General features: G+C 48.6%; 1 protein-coding gene across 1 annotated transcript in view; it reads left to right on the forward strand.

The window, feature by feature from the left end:
• GPR179 (G protein-coupled receptor 179) overlaps positions 1-18,046 on the forward strand; it is a 42,000-nt gene that overhangs the window by 13,789 nt on the left and 10,165 nt on the right. The window contains exons 3-9 of the mRNA XM_033170017.1: positions 6,568-6,670; positions 8,587-8,798; positions 9,721-9,789; positions 11,898-12,007; positions 13,591-13,829; positions 15,534-15,672; positions 17,907-18,012. Of these exons, the coding sequence (XP_033025908.1) occupies positions 6,568-6,670; positions 8,587-8,798; positions 9,721-9,789; positions 11,898-12,007; positions 13,591-13,829; positions 15,534-15,672; positions 17,907-18,012 (978 nt within the window). The remainder of the gene's footprint in view (positions 1-6,567; positions 6,671-8,586; positions 8,799-9,720; positions 9,790-11,897; positions 12,008-13,590; positions 13,830-15,533; positions 15,673-17,906; positions 18,013-18,046) is intronic.

The following is an 18,046-nucleotide window of genomic DNA, read 5'->3' on the forward strand; positions in this document are numbered from 1 at the left end:
GTACACTATACCTTCGGCTTTTTATGGTGCAGAATTTGGGCTACAATGGTGCAGAACAGCAGTGTACTGATCTTTTCACCTGAAGATAAATGCCGCCTTTGCATATACAGTGGTACCTTGGAAGTCGAATGGAATCCATTCCGGAAGTCCATTCGATTTCCAAAACGTTCAGAAACCAAGGCGTGGCTTCCGATTGGCTACAGGAAGCCGAGCTGAAAACATTGCTTGGCACGCAGTGGCAGCTGGCTTGCTTGCTCGTTTGGCCAGCCGCCGGCGCCTGCTTTCCTTTCCTTTCCTTTTTTTAAAGGGCTTATTTCAGCACTCGGCAGGGCCCTGGGCGGAGCCGTGGCGCAGAGGTGAGGGGTGGGGCAGTGAGGCGTCATGCTTGTGGCTGGTGTGACGCCCTCCTCGCTGGCCTGCCCCTTGCCTCTGCGGCTCTGTCCAGGGCCCAGCCGAGCGCTGAAAAAAGCCCTTTTCCCTTATTTTAATAATTTCAATGGGGGGGGAACAAAAAATTTTTTGCCCCCGGATACCAATTTACCTTGCTACGCCCCTGACAGCACCCCAAAAGCGCCACTTAAGGCAGCCATTGTGCCTTGTCCAACGGTGGGGCCAGCTTCACCCACAGCACCAGGAATGTACAAAACCCAGAGCATTCTGTTTTGCATCCTTCCACTTCTTATTTAGCAAGGCCTTCTCATTCTTCCTTTCTAAGAGAGAGAGAGAGAGAGAGAGAGAGAGAGAGAGAGAGAGAGAGAGAGAGAGAGGAAACACGGTCCAACATTGTTAATTAACAGCTCGCATCTATCTTTGGCTGATTTCCGTTCCATCCTCCTTTTCTCATGCTGGGTAAATACCAGCGACACACGCTGATCATTATATGTGTGTAATTAAATCATTTCTTTTTGAACCATGGGAGCCCTTTAAATATATTCTTCCTCGGGCGCTTCTGACTCCGCAATCTGCGAGAGCCCAGGCGTTCCTCCCATCTAGTCACTCTGCCCCAAAACGCAGGCTCCCCACCTCTCATTTCCTCCCCCCACCCCACATTTTTCATCTGCTCCCTGGCCTCTTTTGCCCCTTCCCGCATTTCCTCACGCCTTATGCTAGCTAGCACTTCCCCCAAATTCCTAGAAGGACAGACTCCCACAATCTGTTCCTCAGACAAATTAGGACAACATTTTTGTTCAGGGAGCTGAGTGGATGAAATTTCGCCTCACCGCAGATTCCAAAATGGATTGTGGAGCCTAAGGGGCCCTGACCTGTTTATTGAACGTTCATCCTGATTTGCTGGCACAAAGTTTGCCCAGAGGTTCGATTATGTCGTCTTTATTTATTTATTTATTTATTTATTCATTAAATTTATATCCTGCCCTTCCTCCTGAAGGAGCCCAGGGCAGCAAAAACACGTCAATAAACAATTTTTGATTTTTTTTAAAAAGAAAGCCTAATAAAAACAGTTAAAATGTTGGCTTGTGAGTTATGCATTTCAAACCATTGATTTTATTGTATTGTTTATTCATCGTTTTAGACTGTATGCCCTTCAGAGTAGATTTTCTTTAAAAAAACGTACAGAGCCATGTATATTTATAGTGCTATGGACATAAATGTTAATCATAATATTCCGAAGCCAGTTAACATTATAAAAACATTATAAAACAGTTGACAGCATCGTGTCGACCAGGGATCTCTGCGTTGGCAAGAACATTTTCTTTGAACCATCAAATGGCTCTGTAAACAGTGTGTGTGCATGTGTATCCATATGTGTATATACAGTATACATACAGTCATGTTGTTGTTGTTGTTCAGTCGTTCAGTCGTGTCTGACTCTTCGTGACCCCATGGACCAGAGCACGCCAGGCATGCCTATCCTTCACTGCCTCTCGCAGTTTGGCCAAACTCATGTTAGTAGCTTCGAGAACACTGTCCAACCATCTCATCCTCTGTCGTCCCCTTCTCCTTGTGCCCTCCATCTTTCCCAACATCAGGGTCTTTTCTAGGGAGTCTTCTCTTCTCATGAGGTGGCCAAAGTACTGGAGCCTCAACTTCAGGATCTGTCCTTCTAGTGAGCACTCAGGGCTGATTTCTTTGAGAATGGATAGGTTTGATCTTCTTGCAGTCCATGGGACTCTCAAGAGTCTCCTCCAGCACCATAATTCAAAAGCATCAATTCTTCAGCGATCAGCCTTCTTGATGGTCCAGCTCTCACTTCCGTACATTACTACTGGGAAAACCATAGCTTTAACTATACGGACCTTTGTCGGCAAGGTGATGTCTTTGCTTTTTAAGATGCTGTCTAGGTTTGTCATTGCTTTTCTCCCAAGAAGCAGGCGTCTTCTAATTTCGTGACTGCTGTCACCATCTGCAGTGATCGTGGAACCCAAGAAAGTGAAATCTCTCACTGCCTCCATTTCTTCCCCTTCTATTTGCCAGGAGGTGATGGGACATACAGTCATACACATATGTATATATGCACATATATGTACACACACACACACACACACACACACACACACACACACACACACACACTGTTATTTGCTTGTGGTTTCTATACCCTGAAATGGGCCTGCAACCTGTCAGAATAACAGAAATATTTCCATCCTGAGCTGAATCCCGGTGTCCAAGCAGGATTGCAGTTGGAGTAGAACTCTTCTTCCCCACTCCTACTTCAAATCAAACCTCAATACCATCCTCGATATAGGCGCCAGCTCCTAGGGGTCAACGGGTCTTCGGACCCCCCAGTAAAATATTTGAGGGGGCCGGGACCCCCCCAAAGCTAATGGGCATTGCCATTCAAATGGTGTGTGTGCACCGTGCCATGTGATTAATTATGCGGGGCTTGCCTGCCACCCAATATTTTATCCAAGCTGGCATCCCTGATCCTCATCAGAGCCTTGCATTAGCCGTTCTAACTCTTTGCATTTCTGCTCGAATTGTGCCTTGAAAGGCTACCGAACTTCAGCTTAAGAGGCAACATGAGCCCTCTGAGCATGTGCAGGGTGCCTTCACCCCTGAGAAGCCGCGGCCCTTTCTTGCAAATCTGGGATAGGAGAAGCCGCTCCTGGGTCAAGAGGTGTGACGGTGGCGTACAGGGAAATTTTCCATAGGGAAACAGTTAGGGCCAGAGGTGCCGGCTTGCGAGTGGGGGTGGTGTCATGCATGTGACATTGTGACGTCCTGATGCCGCACATGTGAGCATCGAGCCTCCCTCCCTAAGCCTGTCAGAAGCTTCCCAGGCTTTGCGAAAGAGTTGCTAGGGCTCTGACAGGATGCTGGAGCCCTCCTGCCTACTTCCAAAAGCCGGATGGGCCTTAGGAAGATGGCAGAATGGATCTTGGACCCATCGGAGCCTTGCACCTCCCTCTCTAAGCTGGGCAGAAGCTTCCCTGGCTTTGGGAAGGAGGCACCAAGGAAACATTTAGGGGACCAGCCTAGTCCCCTTAGTCCCATGATTGCATGCCACTGAGGTGCGACTTTCCCTTGGGTTTGCGTCCCATTATGACGCATCTTGTTTTAGGCAATCAATACGATGTGCTTTTCTTTATGGTGTCCATATTTCTAGTACAACTTTGCTTGTTTATTTGGTCTGGGCCTCTTCCACCCTCCAGCTACATGCAAAACCTGTCCTTCAGATGTTCCCATTGTTGCTTGGGTCTTGCAAAAGTGGATTTGTGATTTCCACCATACAGAACAGAAATTTGTGTTTCTTGAACCTACTGTCAGCTTAGGAAACTTTGCTGGAAACAGGAAATATGTAGTTTTCAGAGCAGAAAATCATGAATATTCGCAGCATTCCTACTCCCTTGCCATTGCTGCCTGCCTCAAGCGATGCTGTCTCTCTGCATCACTCAGTGAATTCGACAAGAGGTATGCATTGACCAAGCAATTGATCACACACCCACCCCGCCGTACATTGCCACACAAGGAAATCGGCACTCAATAGTTCTATGCCTTTACTAAATTCATCTTGCTCTCCTCTTACTGTGATCACTTTACTCCTCTTCTATAGCACTTAGGCCTGTCTACATAAATGTTAGAAAGATCAGACTGTAGACTCTAGGGGCACTCCCAAAGCTGTCACTATTTTTGAGTGGGATTCAATCGCACACACTGGCAAATTCAGGTTGCAAAACTTGGCACTCTTGCTGAATAAACCTCCTTTAAAAAGCCGTGTGTGAACTTTTGCAATAAGGAAAGTGACAGGAAAATGCTCCGGAAAGTGTGCAATAACAACTGCTTGATGCAACCTTGTATAACCTCAGAAAGGAACAGTTATCAGAGATCCCTAGGAAGAGGCCTTGGCTGTTAAGCCACACAAGGAAATGTAGCTCAGGGAGCTACAACTAACAACACTCAATACCCTTAACAAACTACAGTTCCCGGGATTCTTTGGAGGAAGCCATGATGTGTAGAAGCGATATGGTTGCTAATACTCAGTTTCTATCTGCACAAGTTGGAAAGTCAGCAAATTTAATTAGGATTCATATGCCCCTACACCCCAAAATAAGATTTGGGCTACCCCATATAGCTCCAGGACTAGGGGAATGTTGAAGATACTCAAGGGTTTTCTGCAGGCAAAACTGATGATTTTTCACAATTTAATGCTTTATGACCCCAGGTGATTATTACAAGTAGGGAACTGGGGGTATGCTTCACACAGTATGTCTTCGGCATCCTTAATGGTACAACTGAGAGATGTATCATTAGTTGTATCCTAGAGAGCATGGGGCTGCATTTGGGCACAAGGCACTGCCAAGGTCCAATGCCTCCATGCAAATAATAACCGCTAATAAAAAACTGGGGCCTGCATGCATCAAAGTAAGCTTTGGAACACCCCAAAACATGTACGCACTCCTCCAAAAGAGCGACCCTTCTAAGATGCTATAGAAGCACATCCTGCCTAACACTTGACGCATAAGACACTGTCAGGCTGTTGCACCCATGTAAATAGTCACCCAAATAGGTGAAGCTGAATAAGGAATCGGGGCCTCTGTGCTCCAAACTAAGCTCTGCCCCCAACCACAAATTGTACCGCCACACCTCCAGGTTAGTGTTTTCTCTGTGGTGGCACTGAATTGCTTGCGGCTAGCGATTCGTTTTCACACTGCACACAACTCTTGCTTTTACAAATGACCTGCGATGCATAAGGGTTTTTGTGTGTGTGTTGTTGTTGTTTTTTAAAAAAGATAAATGCTCAAAATCCCAGAATGCAAAACTTCCCAACACATGCGAAGCTCTTTTTCAACAGCAGCCTGTCTCCTTCTTTCCCATGGCTTTAACTTGCTCCGATGTCCGAAACTTGATTTAGAAACTAGTGACAGGAAAAGGTCCGCTTGCAAATGCAGGAATTTTCACAGAGTCCGTTCCCAACCAACGCACAGATGGTTCTGTCTCTCTCCCTCTCTCTGCACCTTCCCTCTTTCGACCGCCCTGCCCCACTTCCTGAATTGGCATCTCTTCTCCTGCTGTGTGAGGTTTAAGGGGTTTCTGGGTCCTTTTGGCATCAAAAGCCCTAGGAGGCTTGCCCCTGTGGGCGCTCGTTTGTTGGTCACATTCTCCCGTGTCCTTTTGGCAGTGCTCTGCTTCCCAAGGGATTAGTGTGTGCTTTGCGGCATTAGTGATCCATTTAGGTTTTAGGGAAAGGGGATTTGGCCATTCAGCATTTGGCTATTATTATGCTTAAATGTTTAACCACCGGTGTCCAGAAGAGGTGGAGTGGCATGTCAACACCAGCAGAGTAGCAAGGAGGAGTTGTGGGTGGCAGAAAAAAGGAGTGCCTTGGATGAGGCTCAATTCACTTATCTCCAACTTAATCTGACGACAGGTTAAGAGGAGGCCTCCTGGATTATAAAGGAGGACAAATCTGGGGCTTTTGGGGAAGGGGTGTAGTTCAGCAGTAGGAGGTCTGCTTTGCAAGACCTTCTACCCCAGCTGGTTCAATCCCCAGCATCTCCAGTCAGTATTTCCCAAACTTGGGTCTCCAGCTGCTTTTGGACTACAACTCCCATCATCCCTAGCTAGCAGGTCAGGGATGATGGGAAATGTAGTCGGAAAACAGCTGGAGACCCAAGTTGGGGAAACACTGAGCTAGATTGAGCAATGGTTTGACTCAGTTTAAAGCAGCTTACCTATGCTCCTCTGTCTTAATATTTTAAGGCTACTCTCGGATAGAGGTATTGCAATGATCACTAAAGGGGAGGGAGAAATTAAATTCCATTCATATTTGAAGCAAACCTACCAAAACCTTCTTCCAAATTCACTCTTATGAAATGCAGTTCTCCAGCCAAGTAATGTGTATAAAAATACATATACTATGGTAAAGTGTGCATATGTTAGTGAAAGTAACATGTAAAAGTGCATTATGTTAGGGGACGTTGCTTTGCAAAAGAAGAAGGAGGAGTCTATATCAGGCAAAAATGCATAGAGATATGTGTACATTGGGATAAATTTGCCTGAAAAGGCTGGAGAATTTTCATGACTCCCCCCCCCCCCCGGAAAACTGGTGTGGAAATGTGGAGAGAGAGAGAGAGAGATTAACTCACAATTCTGCATTCCATCTTTCAGTGCATCCCGCAGGAAAACAAGGGTTTTGTTCTTGGAAAATACCTTTGTCTGTGCAAACCAGGTTTCTACAGGGCAAGCAGAACTTTCTCGTCATCTAACAACGGTAGGTAGCGACACTTATATGGCATTTTGTGAACGCTTCTTCTTGCACAAACAGATCCTGGCGGGGGAAAGGAGATATACAGGCAGGGCACTGGAGCACTGGTGGAGGAACAGGGGTGGATGGGTGGGAGCACATCAACCCCGGTGGCAAGATCCCAGCGGGCGCCATGCAGCATTCCACGCCGCGGGGATGTGCGCCAGCCACGCCCCCGCCTGCTCTCCACCCCGCCCCCGGCCAGAGCTTGAAGCTCTGCCACTGCATTGGAGCATCATTCAGAAACTTAGGGGGTTGGTGGCCTAGGGGAGAGGACACTCTCTGTGGCAGCCCCAAAGTTGTGGAATTTCCTCCTGACAGAGGTGCATTTGGCAACTTCCTGTTACAGTTGTCAGTAAATGCTGAAGAGGTACCTCTTTTTCCTGGCCTTGTGACACCTGAGATGTATATTTTCAAAATCCGCCCTATTTTATGTTACTTAATTTTTGGAATTTTTTTTGTTTTTAAAACTGTTGTTGTATCTGAAATGATTACACCTTGGGAATGGAGGGTGAAGGGCAGGTGAAAGATTAAAATATACACAAACAAACAAACAGCTACGCACACACACAACCTTGAAAGTAGAATGTACAAGGCAATCTCTGCTGAACTTGATGAAACAGGGGATTGGGAATCTTTTTTGGGGGGGCGACGACAAAGTTTTATTAACACTTTTCACAACAGAATAAAAGACGTGCTAATCTACACAAAGAATAATAAAAAGACAAGACGGAAAAAAACAGAATCCTCTCCAACAGATAAATCTTAGCTTTTGTCCCATACAGAGGAAGGTGTGTCCTCTAATCATCATCATCATCATCATCATCATCATCATCATCTAGTATTTATACCCCGCCCATCTGGCTGGGTTTCCCCAGCCACTCTGGGCGGCTCCCAACAGAATATTAAAAACACAATAAAACATCAAACATTAAAAACTTCCCTAAACAGGGCTGCCTTCAGATGTCTTCTAAAAGTCAGATAGTTGTTTATTTTCTTGACATCTGATGGGAGGGCGTTCCACAGGGCAGGCACCACTACCGAGAAGGCCCTCTGCCTGGTTCCCTGTAAACTCACATCTCGCAGGGAGGGAACCGCCATAACACCCTCGGCGCTGGACCTCCGTGTCTGGGCTGAACGACAGAAGTAGAGACGTTCCTTCAGGTATACTGGGCCAAGGCCGTTTAGGGCTTTAAAAGTCAGCACCAAAACTTTGAATTGTGTTTGGAAACGTACTGGGAGCCAATGTATGTCTTTCAGGACCGGTGGTATATGGTCTTGGCGGCCGCTCCCAGTCACTAGTCTGGGTGCCGCATTCCTCTCTTCTCCAAGCCTCTTACACTGAGAGATCTCCCTTTCCATCTCTCACACTGTACATCCCCTTCATCTGAATGCAATTCTTACCCAAATACAGTAAGATAAAATAATAATAGACATGATAACAGAATGCAGAGAGAGAGAGAGAGAGAGAGAGAGAGAGATAAGAATAAGAACAGAGTAGGAAGAGAAAGATAGGCAGATACAGGTGAAGGCCAACTATCCATTCATCAGTTGTGCCAGCAAGTATTCCTCATAATAGTCCAGTGTGATATCCATTTATTCCTCGCCCTGCTGATGTTTTCTAAATGTTCAGTCCAGGCATCAGAGACTCCTTACTTTTCCTTCCCGTCCAAGAAGGACGAGAGATTTTCCGCCACTGTTTTCTGTCCTTATCTCTTAGAAAGACTTTTTTTTTCATTTTCTATATTTCCAATCTCTCTTCTCCCCCCCCCCCCCCGGCCGCCAAGTATTGTAGGAGGCATGGTCGCTTTTTCTCCTGGGAGCCTTCCAAACCACTATTTTTTAACACGCTTCCTTTCGCAATTCATTCTCCCTGCCCGCAGGAGAAAGTGCTTCCCGGTATGGAGTGACGGATTCCGAGAGCCTGCTGGAATGCCTCCCGTGCCACGAAGGATGCCCCACCTGCACAGATGGCACGCCTTGCCTGATCCAGGAAGACTGGTCCTTGCGAGCTGCCGTCTTGGCATTCCAGGCCTTCTGCATGCTGGCTGTTTTCTTCAGCATGCTGGTCTCCTACCACTTCCGGAAGAGCAAGGTAAGGGTAGGGATGGCCAGTGGGAAGAACGAGCTGGATTTGCACTTAAAGAGGCCCCGGACAGGAATAGGAGAGGGGTCAAAACATTAGCTGTCCCTGGTTTACTTTGCCATAATAAAACAACAACAACAACAACAATAAAGTGGTGCCTCTGGTTACGAACTTAATTCGTTCCGGAGGTCCGTTCTGAACCTGAAACCATTCTTAACCAGAGATACCACTTTAGCTAATGGGGCCTCCCACTGCCGCCGCGTGATTTCTGTTCTCACCCTGAGGTAAAGCTCTCAACCCGAGGTACTACTTCCAGGTTAGCGGAGTCTGTAACCCGAAGTATTTGTAACCCGAGGTGTTTGTAACCCGAGGTACCACTGTAATAATAATAATAATAATACCGGTAATTTATATGCCACCCATCTGACTGGGTTGCCCCCCATGTCAGAGACCAGACTGAGGATTACAGCTCTGATGAGGAATGATGGGAACCTCCCCCTCTTCCTGCTCCTGACCAGGATCCTGAAGCTGCCTAGGAACAATGGAGCGGTATAGATTGAGAGACTTGGTTTGCAGAGGGACATAGTTCGGAAAGCAACAGCTGGGCAGAGCTGAGTTTGGAACAGCTAGGAGAAGCAGAACAAGGAAGAGAGAGAGATAACTGACTCACCTTTGCTGGAAAGTGTCCAGCCTCTCTCTCCAAGGGCAAGGAGAGCTGATAAGGTTGCTGCGCATAAGTCAGTTGCTTATTTCCTTGATATCTGACGGGAGGGCGCTCCACAGGGTGGGCGCCACCACCGAAAAGCCCCTCTGCTTTTCCTCACCATCGTTATCCCGCTCGGCATCGTTTTCTAACTTGAACATTTGTGCCATCTCCAAAGCCACCATCCTTGGGTTGCTCCTCCTTTTACGTTCATCTCTCTTCCCCTAGAGGATTCGAGCTTCAGGAGTCATTCTTCTGGAGATGATACTCTTCGGCTCACTCCTGCTCTACTTTCCCGTGAGTGTCTGGGTTGGGATACCTAATGGGTTGAGTTTAGGGTGGCCAGGGTGGTGCAGTTGTTAAGAGTGCTGGGCTAGGCGATAGGGGAAACCAGGGTTTAAATCCCAACTCGCCCATAAAGCTGATAGGGAGACCTTGGGCCGGTCACTCTGTCCCAGCCTCATATTCATATAAATGAAATAAATAAATAAATTGCCCTCCACAAAAGGAAATGCATCATTGGAAACAGAGAACACATCTTTGCATAACATTTGCACATACTTGTGTATGTTGCATGGTCCTACCTTGTGGACATGCTTCTGGGACCGGCCCTACCTGCAGTTTGACTTCAGAGTCCTCCACCTCATCCGCTGAAGAAGGGGAATCTGATGAGGCAGGTGAAGAGCTTTGCAGGGCCCTGGAACCCTACCCACCGACCATCAAATTCTCCCGCCTCTTGAGATTTCCCTGGGTATCGCCTGCATGTGTTCAAACTGGGTTTTCTCAGTCTTGAGGACTAGAAACTTGCTGGGGTTTCCTCAACAAACCTGGGTTTCTCAAGCTAATGAGTTCTATGTCCCCCAAGCTGATTTCTGTACTTCATGGAATACATGCAGCCCTCGTCCCTTGGTGGCTATTTGGCCATGAAAAGCACAGACTGCAGGTTGAGACGTTTTACATTAACCCACAGAAATGGATTCTGGGAGCTAACAGCAGAGGATGGAGATTGTGAAAGCCCTCGGGGAATGTAACTAGCCCAGGGGTCAGCAAACTTTTTCATCAGGGAGCCAGACCTTGTGGGGGGCAGGACTATATTTTGAAAAATATAAATACCCTGCAAGCCGGTCCCGCAGCTGCCTCTGGACCTGGAGGAGGAACGCACTCTGCACATGCTCAGGAGCGTGCCTCGGCGGCGCCCACTCACTGCCGTTGTTGATGAACAGCAGCCGCTTCATCGGCCTGTCCCTGCGGAGCTCCCAGGTGGCGTGCACCACACACTGCGGCCCGTAATCCAATGCCAGGTCGGCAGGCAGGCTGCGCACATGGAGCACCGGGGAGGCAGTGCAGATCTTGCCCTCCAGCTGCTCCAGCACGGCTGCCAAGCATGCCACCACCAGCAGCAGCGCTGAACCGGGCGCCGGGTGCGGGGCCAGCAGGTGCACCAAGCTCTGGCTGAAGCCCCACGATGTGCCCGACACAATGCCCAAGGTACGGCCCAGACCTACCGCCCGCCCGCCAGCCTCTCCGTCCATGGCCGCGCCGGGTTTATCTCAGCCACGGGTGGCGAGGCTTTAGATTGCCCGCAGGAACTTCCTGCAGCCAATCCGAAGCCGTGCCAGCATCACCGCCCGCCCAGAAGCCATGCCAGCATCATGGAAGTCAGTTCCTGCACAGTGAGGTGTCCGCAGCATGCAGGGACTGAACAAGCAGGCGGCAGGGTCCGTGGGCCAAATTTACAAGCCTGGGAGGCCGCATCCAGCCCCTGGGCCTTAGTTAGCCTACCTTTGAACTACCCAATATCAAAGAGAGCAAGCTGAGTCTGAGAGTCTGAGCGTGCCTGTGGGTGAATGTTAATGCTACCCTTATTTTCTCAGCTGGGGAGTGCATCCTTTGTCACTCTTGATCTGGTGCTCCTAACAGGTGAGGCCTGGGGACAGTTGCCTCCACTGTTGCCCCCCTCTGCCCAAAGGGCCTCTTCCTGACGCAGTGGGGCCAGTTGTCATGTTCTTAATATTGGGTTTCGGATTTTCCTAGAGACATACATGCTGCAAGAGAACATCCATGTAAATTTTGGCCCACCTGGAGAGCGGACCAAATGATCCGATCCAATTCTTGCAACTCTCACAAGAGAGACAGAACATGAAACTCTTAATCTCAGGATCACAGGTTCGATTCCCACACGGGGCAAAAATATTCCTGCATTGCAGGGGGGGGTTGGTCTAGATGACGCTTGTGGTCCCTTCCAACTCTACAATTCTATGTTTCTATGGATTTCTGGCTAGAGGAGCCCTATGCAAAAAACCAGTGTCCTTTTGAACGTATGCATGTGGGCCAGTGTCGTTTTGTTAAAAGGGTCCTCCTGATGTACATGCCAATCGCCTTCCCTGGCCTCTCCTTTCATACAGGTGTTCATCCTCTACTTCAAGCCGAGCATCTTCCGCTGCATTGTTCTGCGCTGGGTGCGCATGCTGGGTTTTGCCATTGTCTATGGAACCATCACCCTCAAACTGTACAGGTAGGACTAGCTTGAAAGACACTGCTGGCCATGACTGGTGTTGTGCCCTTATTTTCCAAAAGAGGGGGTTGCTTTGCAATATTCACTCAGATCCCAGGGGCTTAAGAAAACAAAGGACCATAAAAATTAGCCCAGACCCTTTTAGCCCAGCATATTGGCTCTAGTCAGAGAGATCAGAGTAATTCATATAGCTACACAGTGTGTCTTTCTTGGCCTTTATACCACCTCAGCTTCCCCCAAAAGAATTCTGGGAATTGTGATTTGGCAAGAGTGCTGCAGATTCTAATATGGCCCTGGCCTCCACATAGAACTGCACTTTCCAAAGCTCCCTGGGAATTACTATTAAACTAGGGTAAGAGTGCTTATAGGCATAAAAGTGAATCAGGACAAATTGCATTACCTGCTCCTCATGGCTTGAGCCTGACTTTTCCCTGCTTTTGCAACCCATTTGATGGATATTATATATGGGCCAGTGGGATGCAGGTGGCGCTGTGGTCTAAGCCACAGAGTCTAGGGCTTGCCAATCAGAAGGTTGGCGGTTCGAATCCCCGCGACGGGGTGAGCTCCCGTTGCTCGGTCCCTGCTCCTGCCAACCTAGCAGTTCGAAAGAACGTCAAAGTGCAAGTAGATAAATAGGTACCGCTCTGGTGGGAAGGTAAATGGCATTTCCATGCGCTGCTCTGGTTCGCCAGAAGCGGCTTAGTCATGCTGGCCACATGACCCGGAAGTTGTCTGTGGACAAACGCCGGCTCCCTCGCCCTATAGAATGAGATGAGCGCCGCAACCCCAGAGTCGTCCGCGACTGGACCTAATGGTCAGGGGTACCTTTACCTTTACCTATGTATGGGCCAACAAACTGATTGTAGATTTGGTGGTCTACTTTGCCCTCTCTCCTCATATGGGTTACCCATCTTTATTTTTATGCCCAAAATGTACATTTACTCACTTAAACAGGTACTCATCTCCACCTGCTCCTTAAGAAAAAAGTGGGTTTTTGTGTTTTTTTTAAGGGAACATTTTTAAAAAGCAGCCTCAGGAAGGAGAGAGGAAATCAATCAATTCCCAGCTTATCAGTGCTGCATTTAACTAGCTTTTGCAACAAACAGGAACAGTAAGCTCAAACCAGAAGAAGATTGCATGTCCGACCAAAAGCCGGCAAGTGTGCTTCCAAAGCAAACTCACCATTACATCTGGATGCAATCTATGGGTTGTATCCAGTGGCAGCCATACTCAGAGTAGACCTATTGAAAGCAATAGATGGGGGGAAATGCACTGAAAAGTGTGGGATGACACCTGCTTTGATGCAGCAGTGTCTAACCTCCCTGCAAACAAACCAGAACAAATGCCCATCAAATAACCAAAGTTGTCTGATTTTCCTGTAAATCAGGATAATTCCCTCAGTAAGCAGGTTGGCCTGGAAGCACCCAATGATCAGTGTCGAAGGTGGTTTGGTTCCAACATTGGTCGGCTACGACCACTTCTCCCTTGAGCAACACCCTTTGTGTACACACACACACACACATATCTATCTATCACCATCACCTTCCTCTTCCTCAGACCACCTCTCCCTTTCTACCCAACAGGGTCTTGAAGGTCTTTCTCTCCCGTACGGCCCAGCGAGTTCCTTACATGTCCAGCAACCGGGTGCTGAAGATGCTGGCCTTGATTCTGCTCTTGGTGCTTTGGTTCTTAGCAGCCTGGACTGTCGGGATGCTGGAGAACATAGAAAAGAACATCCCGCTGGTGGTCCGCTCCCAGACCAACAGGGGGCTCCAGTTTTACATCTGTGACCACGATCGCTGGGACTACATGATGGTTGTGGGTGAGGACCCCTAATCCGATGGCCTGAATTAATTAGCCGCTGGCTTCTCTGCCACATGCAGGCTCCCCTTGGTCCGGTCCCGCTCTCTTTGGGATGTCCCATAAGGTCTGCCAGGGTTCACTCCTTCTGTGACAGTAGACCAAAACCAGGAAGCAAGCTGCCGCGATCATGAACGTTTGGCTTGCTTCTGCCAAGTCCCCTTCAGCATCAACAGCCTGGAATCATACATAACCTGTATACTAGGCATAGGCAAACCTGGCCCTCCATATGCTTTGGGACTACAACTTCCATGATCCCTAACTAACAGGACCAGTGGTCAGGGATGATAGGAATTGTAGTCCCAAAGCATCTGGAGGGCTGAGTTTGCCTATGCCTGCTGTAGACTGAGCAGCGCTCCAGCCATTATAGGGGTGGGGGTGGTTTCATCTTAGGAGTCTCTTTCTTTTCTTCACCTGGTAGAGGCATGCTGTCTCTCTCTAATGGGACACGGGTGGTGCTGTGGTCTAAACCACTGAGCCTCTTAGGCTTGCCGATCAGAAGGTCGGCGGTTCGAATCCCCACAATGGGGTGAGCTCCCGTTGCTCTGTCCCAGCTCCTGCCAACCTAGCAGTTCAAAAGCATACCAGTACAAGTAGATAAATAGGTACCGCTGCGGCAGGAAGGTAAACAGTGTTTCCGTATGCTCTGGCTTCCGTCACGGTGTCCCATTATGCCAGAAGCGGTTTAGTCATGCTGGCCACATGACCTGGAAAGCTGTCTGTGGACAAACACCGGCTCCCTTGGCCTGAAACTCCATAGTCGCCTTTGACTGGACTTAACCGTCCAGGGGTCCTTTATCTTTATTTTTTTGCTGTCTCTCTAGCTAGGTTGGCATCTGTTCCTCAATGGATTTTAACATCAGTGATCAATTGCACATGTTTGTTATGGCTCTTTGTCCACCAGCTGTGAAAGACAGGCCATTTATATCAGCTGACATCACTTTAAAAATATCCCTCTTCCTCACCCCACCCTCAACGCTGTCTCTATTGCCCCATATTTATTTTCTCCTCTCCGTGACCCTAACCCCACTCTTCCCCTGCCCCAGATCCCATTTCCCTCTGATTCTAACCCAGTCCCTGCCCCCTCCAGTTCTCACTAACAGCCCCACGCCATCAGCTTCCCTCCCGCAACCTCCCAAGAAATCACATATACACTACAATAGATGATGGGAGCAATTTAACATGTTCGGTTGTCCAGCTCAGTGGATGTGCAGCAGCAGGGGCAGGAAATGCAATGCGCTCCAGATACGGTTGTACCACAACTCCCACCAGCCCCTGTCAGCATGGTCCGTGCCCAGGGATGATGGGAGTTGTAGTCCAACAGCAACTGGAGAGCCACAGGTTCCCCACCTCCGATGCGCAGGCATGTGTGGGGTCACGGACGGTGAGCTAACAGCAGAACTGACCCATCCTTAATTTGAGTGGGGGGTTGGCCAGGCTACATTTTAAGAGGCTGGTGAAAGGCCGTGGTGCCTGAATCGTTTATACGCCACATGGTGCACCTTGGGAGTCAGGTACCTCTGGGCATGCGCAAAGTGCTCACTGCAGAACAGTGAGTCACTGCTGTCTGCAGGGGGGGGGAGGGACAGAAGAGGCAAGTGGCAAAAACCGTACCGCATGGAGAATGGCTCATTTTGCCTCCTCTTCCCTATCTCTTGCTGTCCAGCCGAGATGCTGTTCCTGTTCTGGGGGAGTTTTCTCTGCTATGCCACTCGGACGGTCCCTTCTGCTTTCCACGAGCCTCGCTACATGGGCATAGCCCTCCACAACGAGCTGATAACTTCTGCTGCCTTTCATGTCGTCAGGTGAGAACAGATCATAGAAGTAACATAGAAGGGATGCTGAGCAGATCCACATCATAAATTTAAAACACATTCAGTGCACATGGACTTGCCCTCCAAGTAATTGTGAGAACTGTAGTTCTTCCCCCCCAGAAAGCTACAATTCCCTTAGCAAACTAGAGTTCCCAGGATTCTTTGCAGAATGGGCACTGAACATGCTTTAAATGCACGGTTTAGAAAATCATCTGCTACAACCTCCACTGCCCTGCTCAGGCCGGATCTGCAATGGTGTGCGCAAATGCAGCAACCCAGGTAAAGTGGGCTGTTTAGACCCTGCTGCAGCACCTCCAGTGGCGGAGAGCCTACCAGTTCCTGAAGCACCTGATTTCTACTGTCAAACTGTTAGGAACTTTCTCATGTTTCCCCCAAATCTGCTTCCCTGCAGTATCTGCCCCCACTGGTTGTACAAATTGCTAAAGAAGTGGGACCCAGAAAAGTTCTGCTTTGAGAGGCAGAGACAGGCAGGGGCTTGGCGTAGTGTAAGTGTTTTGAGCATGAGCTGAGAGCCGGGAAGTCCCCGGTTCAAAGCTTGCCTCTGCCAGATCAGAAGGTGGCCATTGGGCAAGGCAATCTTCTCTTAGCCCCAGCACACAACACCTGCAATTAGATTGATAGTAACCCCATTGCCTCAAGGATGGCTTCTCCCCATGTGAACCAACCCAGACCCTGCGGTCGTCATCAGGAGACTTTCTCCCTTTGCACCTTCCGTGGCAGTGCTGGAGGAGGGTAGCGACATAAGAACAGGGCCTTTTCCTTGGTGGCTCTCCTCTCGTGGAATGCTTTCCCCTAGGGACGCGGGTGGCGCTGTGGGTTAAACCACAGAGCCCAGGGCTTGCCGATCAGAAGGTTGGCGGTTCGAATCCCTGCGACGGGGTGAGCTCCCGTTGCTCAGTCCCTGCTCCTATCAACCTAGCAGTTCGAAACCATGTCAAAGTGCAAGTAGATAAACAGGTACCGCTCCGGCAGGAAGGTAAACGGTGTTTCCGTGCGCTGCTCTGGTTTGCCAGAAGCAGCTTAAGTCATGCTGGCCACGACCCGGAAAAACTGTCTGTGGACAAACGCCAGCTCCCTCGGCCAATAAAGCGAGATGAGCGCCGCAACCCCAGAGTTGTCTGACCTAATGGTCAGGGGTCCCTTTACCTTTACCTTTACCTAGGGCACTTTATATGGCACCATCTTTATCATTCTTTTGGTGCCAGGCAAAAGCTTTCCTTTTTATCTGGGCTTTTTGCCCTTAATTTGATAGGTTTTGAGTACAGTGGTGCCTCACAAGACGAAATTAATTTGTTCCGTGAGTGCTGTCGTATCGCGAAAATTTCGTCTTGTGAAGCACGGTCGGAGGAAGCGTGGCTTTACGAAAAAAACCTGCAAAACGTTTTCGTTTTGCGAGTCGCGGCCATAGGGAAATTCGTCTTGTGAGTCACCCTTTCATTAGCGAATGCCTTTCGTCTAGCGAGTTTTTTGTCTAGCGAGGCATTCGTCTAGCGAGGTACCACTGTACTGTACTCATGGCCTCTTTTAGTGGGGCAGGATCTAGAAGACCTGCCTTTGATTTGCAGAGATGTGGTTGGTGTTTTTTTTTTAAAAAAAAACGTTTCTCTCGGTTGTGTTTGTTGTAACTGAAGTGTCTATATTGTGCTTGAATCACTTTGGTGATGAAAGCAGCTTAACGACGACAGCCTACCTTTCAAGATTGTGGCAAGTACTACGGAAGATAAAGTTGCACCTTGGAAGTCGAACGGAATCCGTTCCGGAAGTCCGTTCAACTTCCAAAACATTCCGAAACCAAAGCACGGCTTCCAATTGGCTGCAGGAAGCTGCTGCTGCCAATCAGAAGCCGCAGACGTCCTGTCGGATGTTCGGGTTCCAAAAACGTTTGCAAACCGGAAGAATTCACTTCCATGTTTGCGGTGTTCGGGAGCCAAAACGTTCTACTTGCAAGGCGTTCGGAATCCAAGGTACGACTGCAATGCATGCAAAGTGCTGAGCGAAAGTAGAAAGCGCTAAAAGATTGTCAAGGCTGCCACGAATTTCGGCAGGAGAGGATTCCAAAATTCAACTGAGCACTGCTCTGTGTGTGTGCATGCGTGTTATAAATGAGCCTGCCATCATTCTAACAAAGAATGTATCACAGTTTAATTTTCCTATCCACCTTTTTCCTCTAATGCGCTGCCCACCCCATTTACTTCCGGCTTCAGGTTTTTCATGGTTCCTTCCTTGCACCCCGACTGGACACTTCTGCTGTTTTTTATTCATACACATGTCACCACCACCATGACGCTTGCACTTCTTTTCATCCCAAAGGTATGAAAATTCCAGAATTCGTTACAAAACTTTG

Source organism: Lacerta agilis, chromosome 14 (assembly GCF_009819535.1).
Source record: "Lacerta agilis isolate rLacAgi1 chromosome 14, rLacAgi1.pri, whole genome shotgun sequence".
NCBI lineage: Eukaryota > Metazoa > Chordata > Lepidosauria > Squamata > Lacertidae > Lacerta > Lacerta agilis.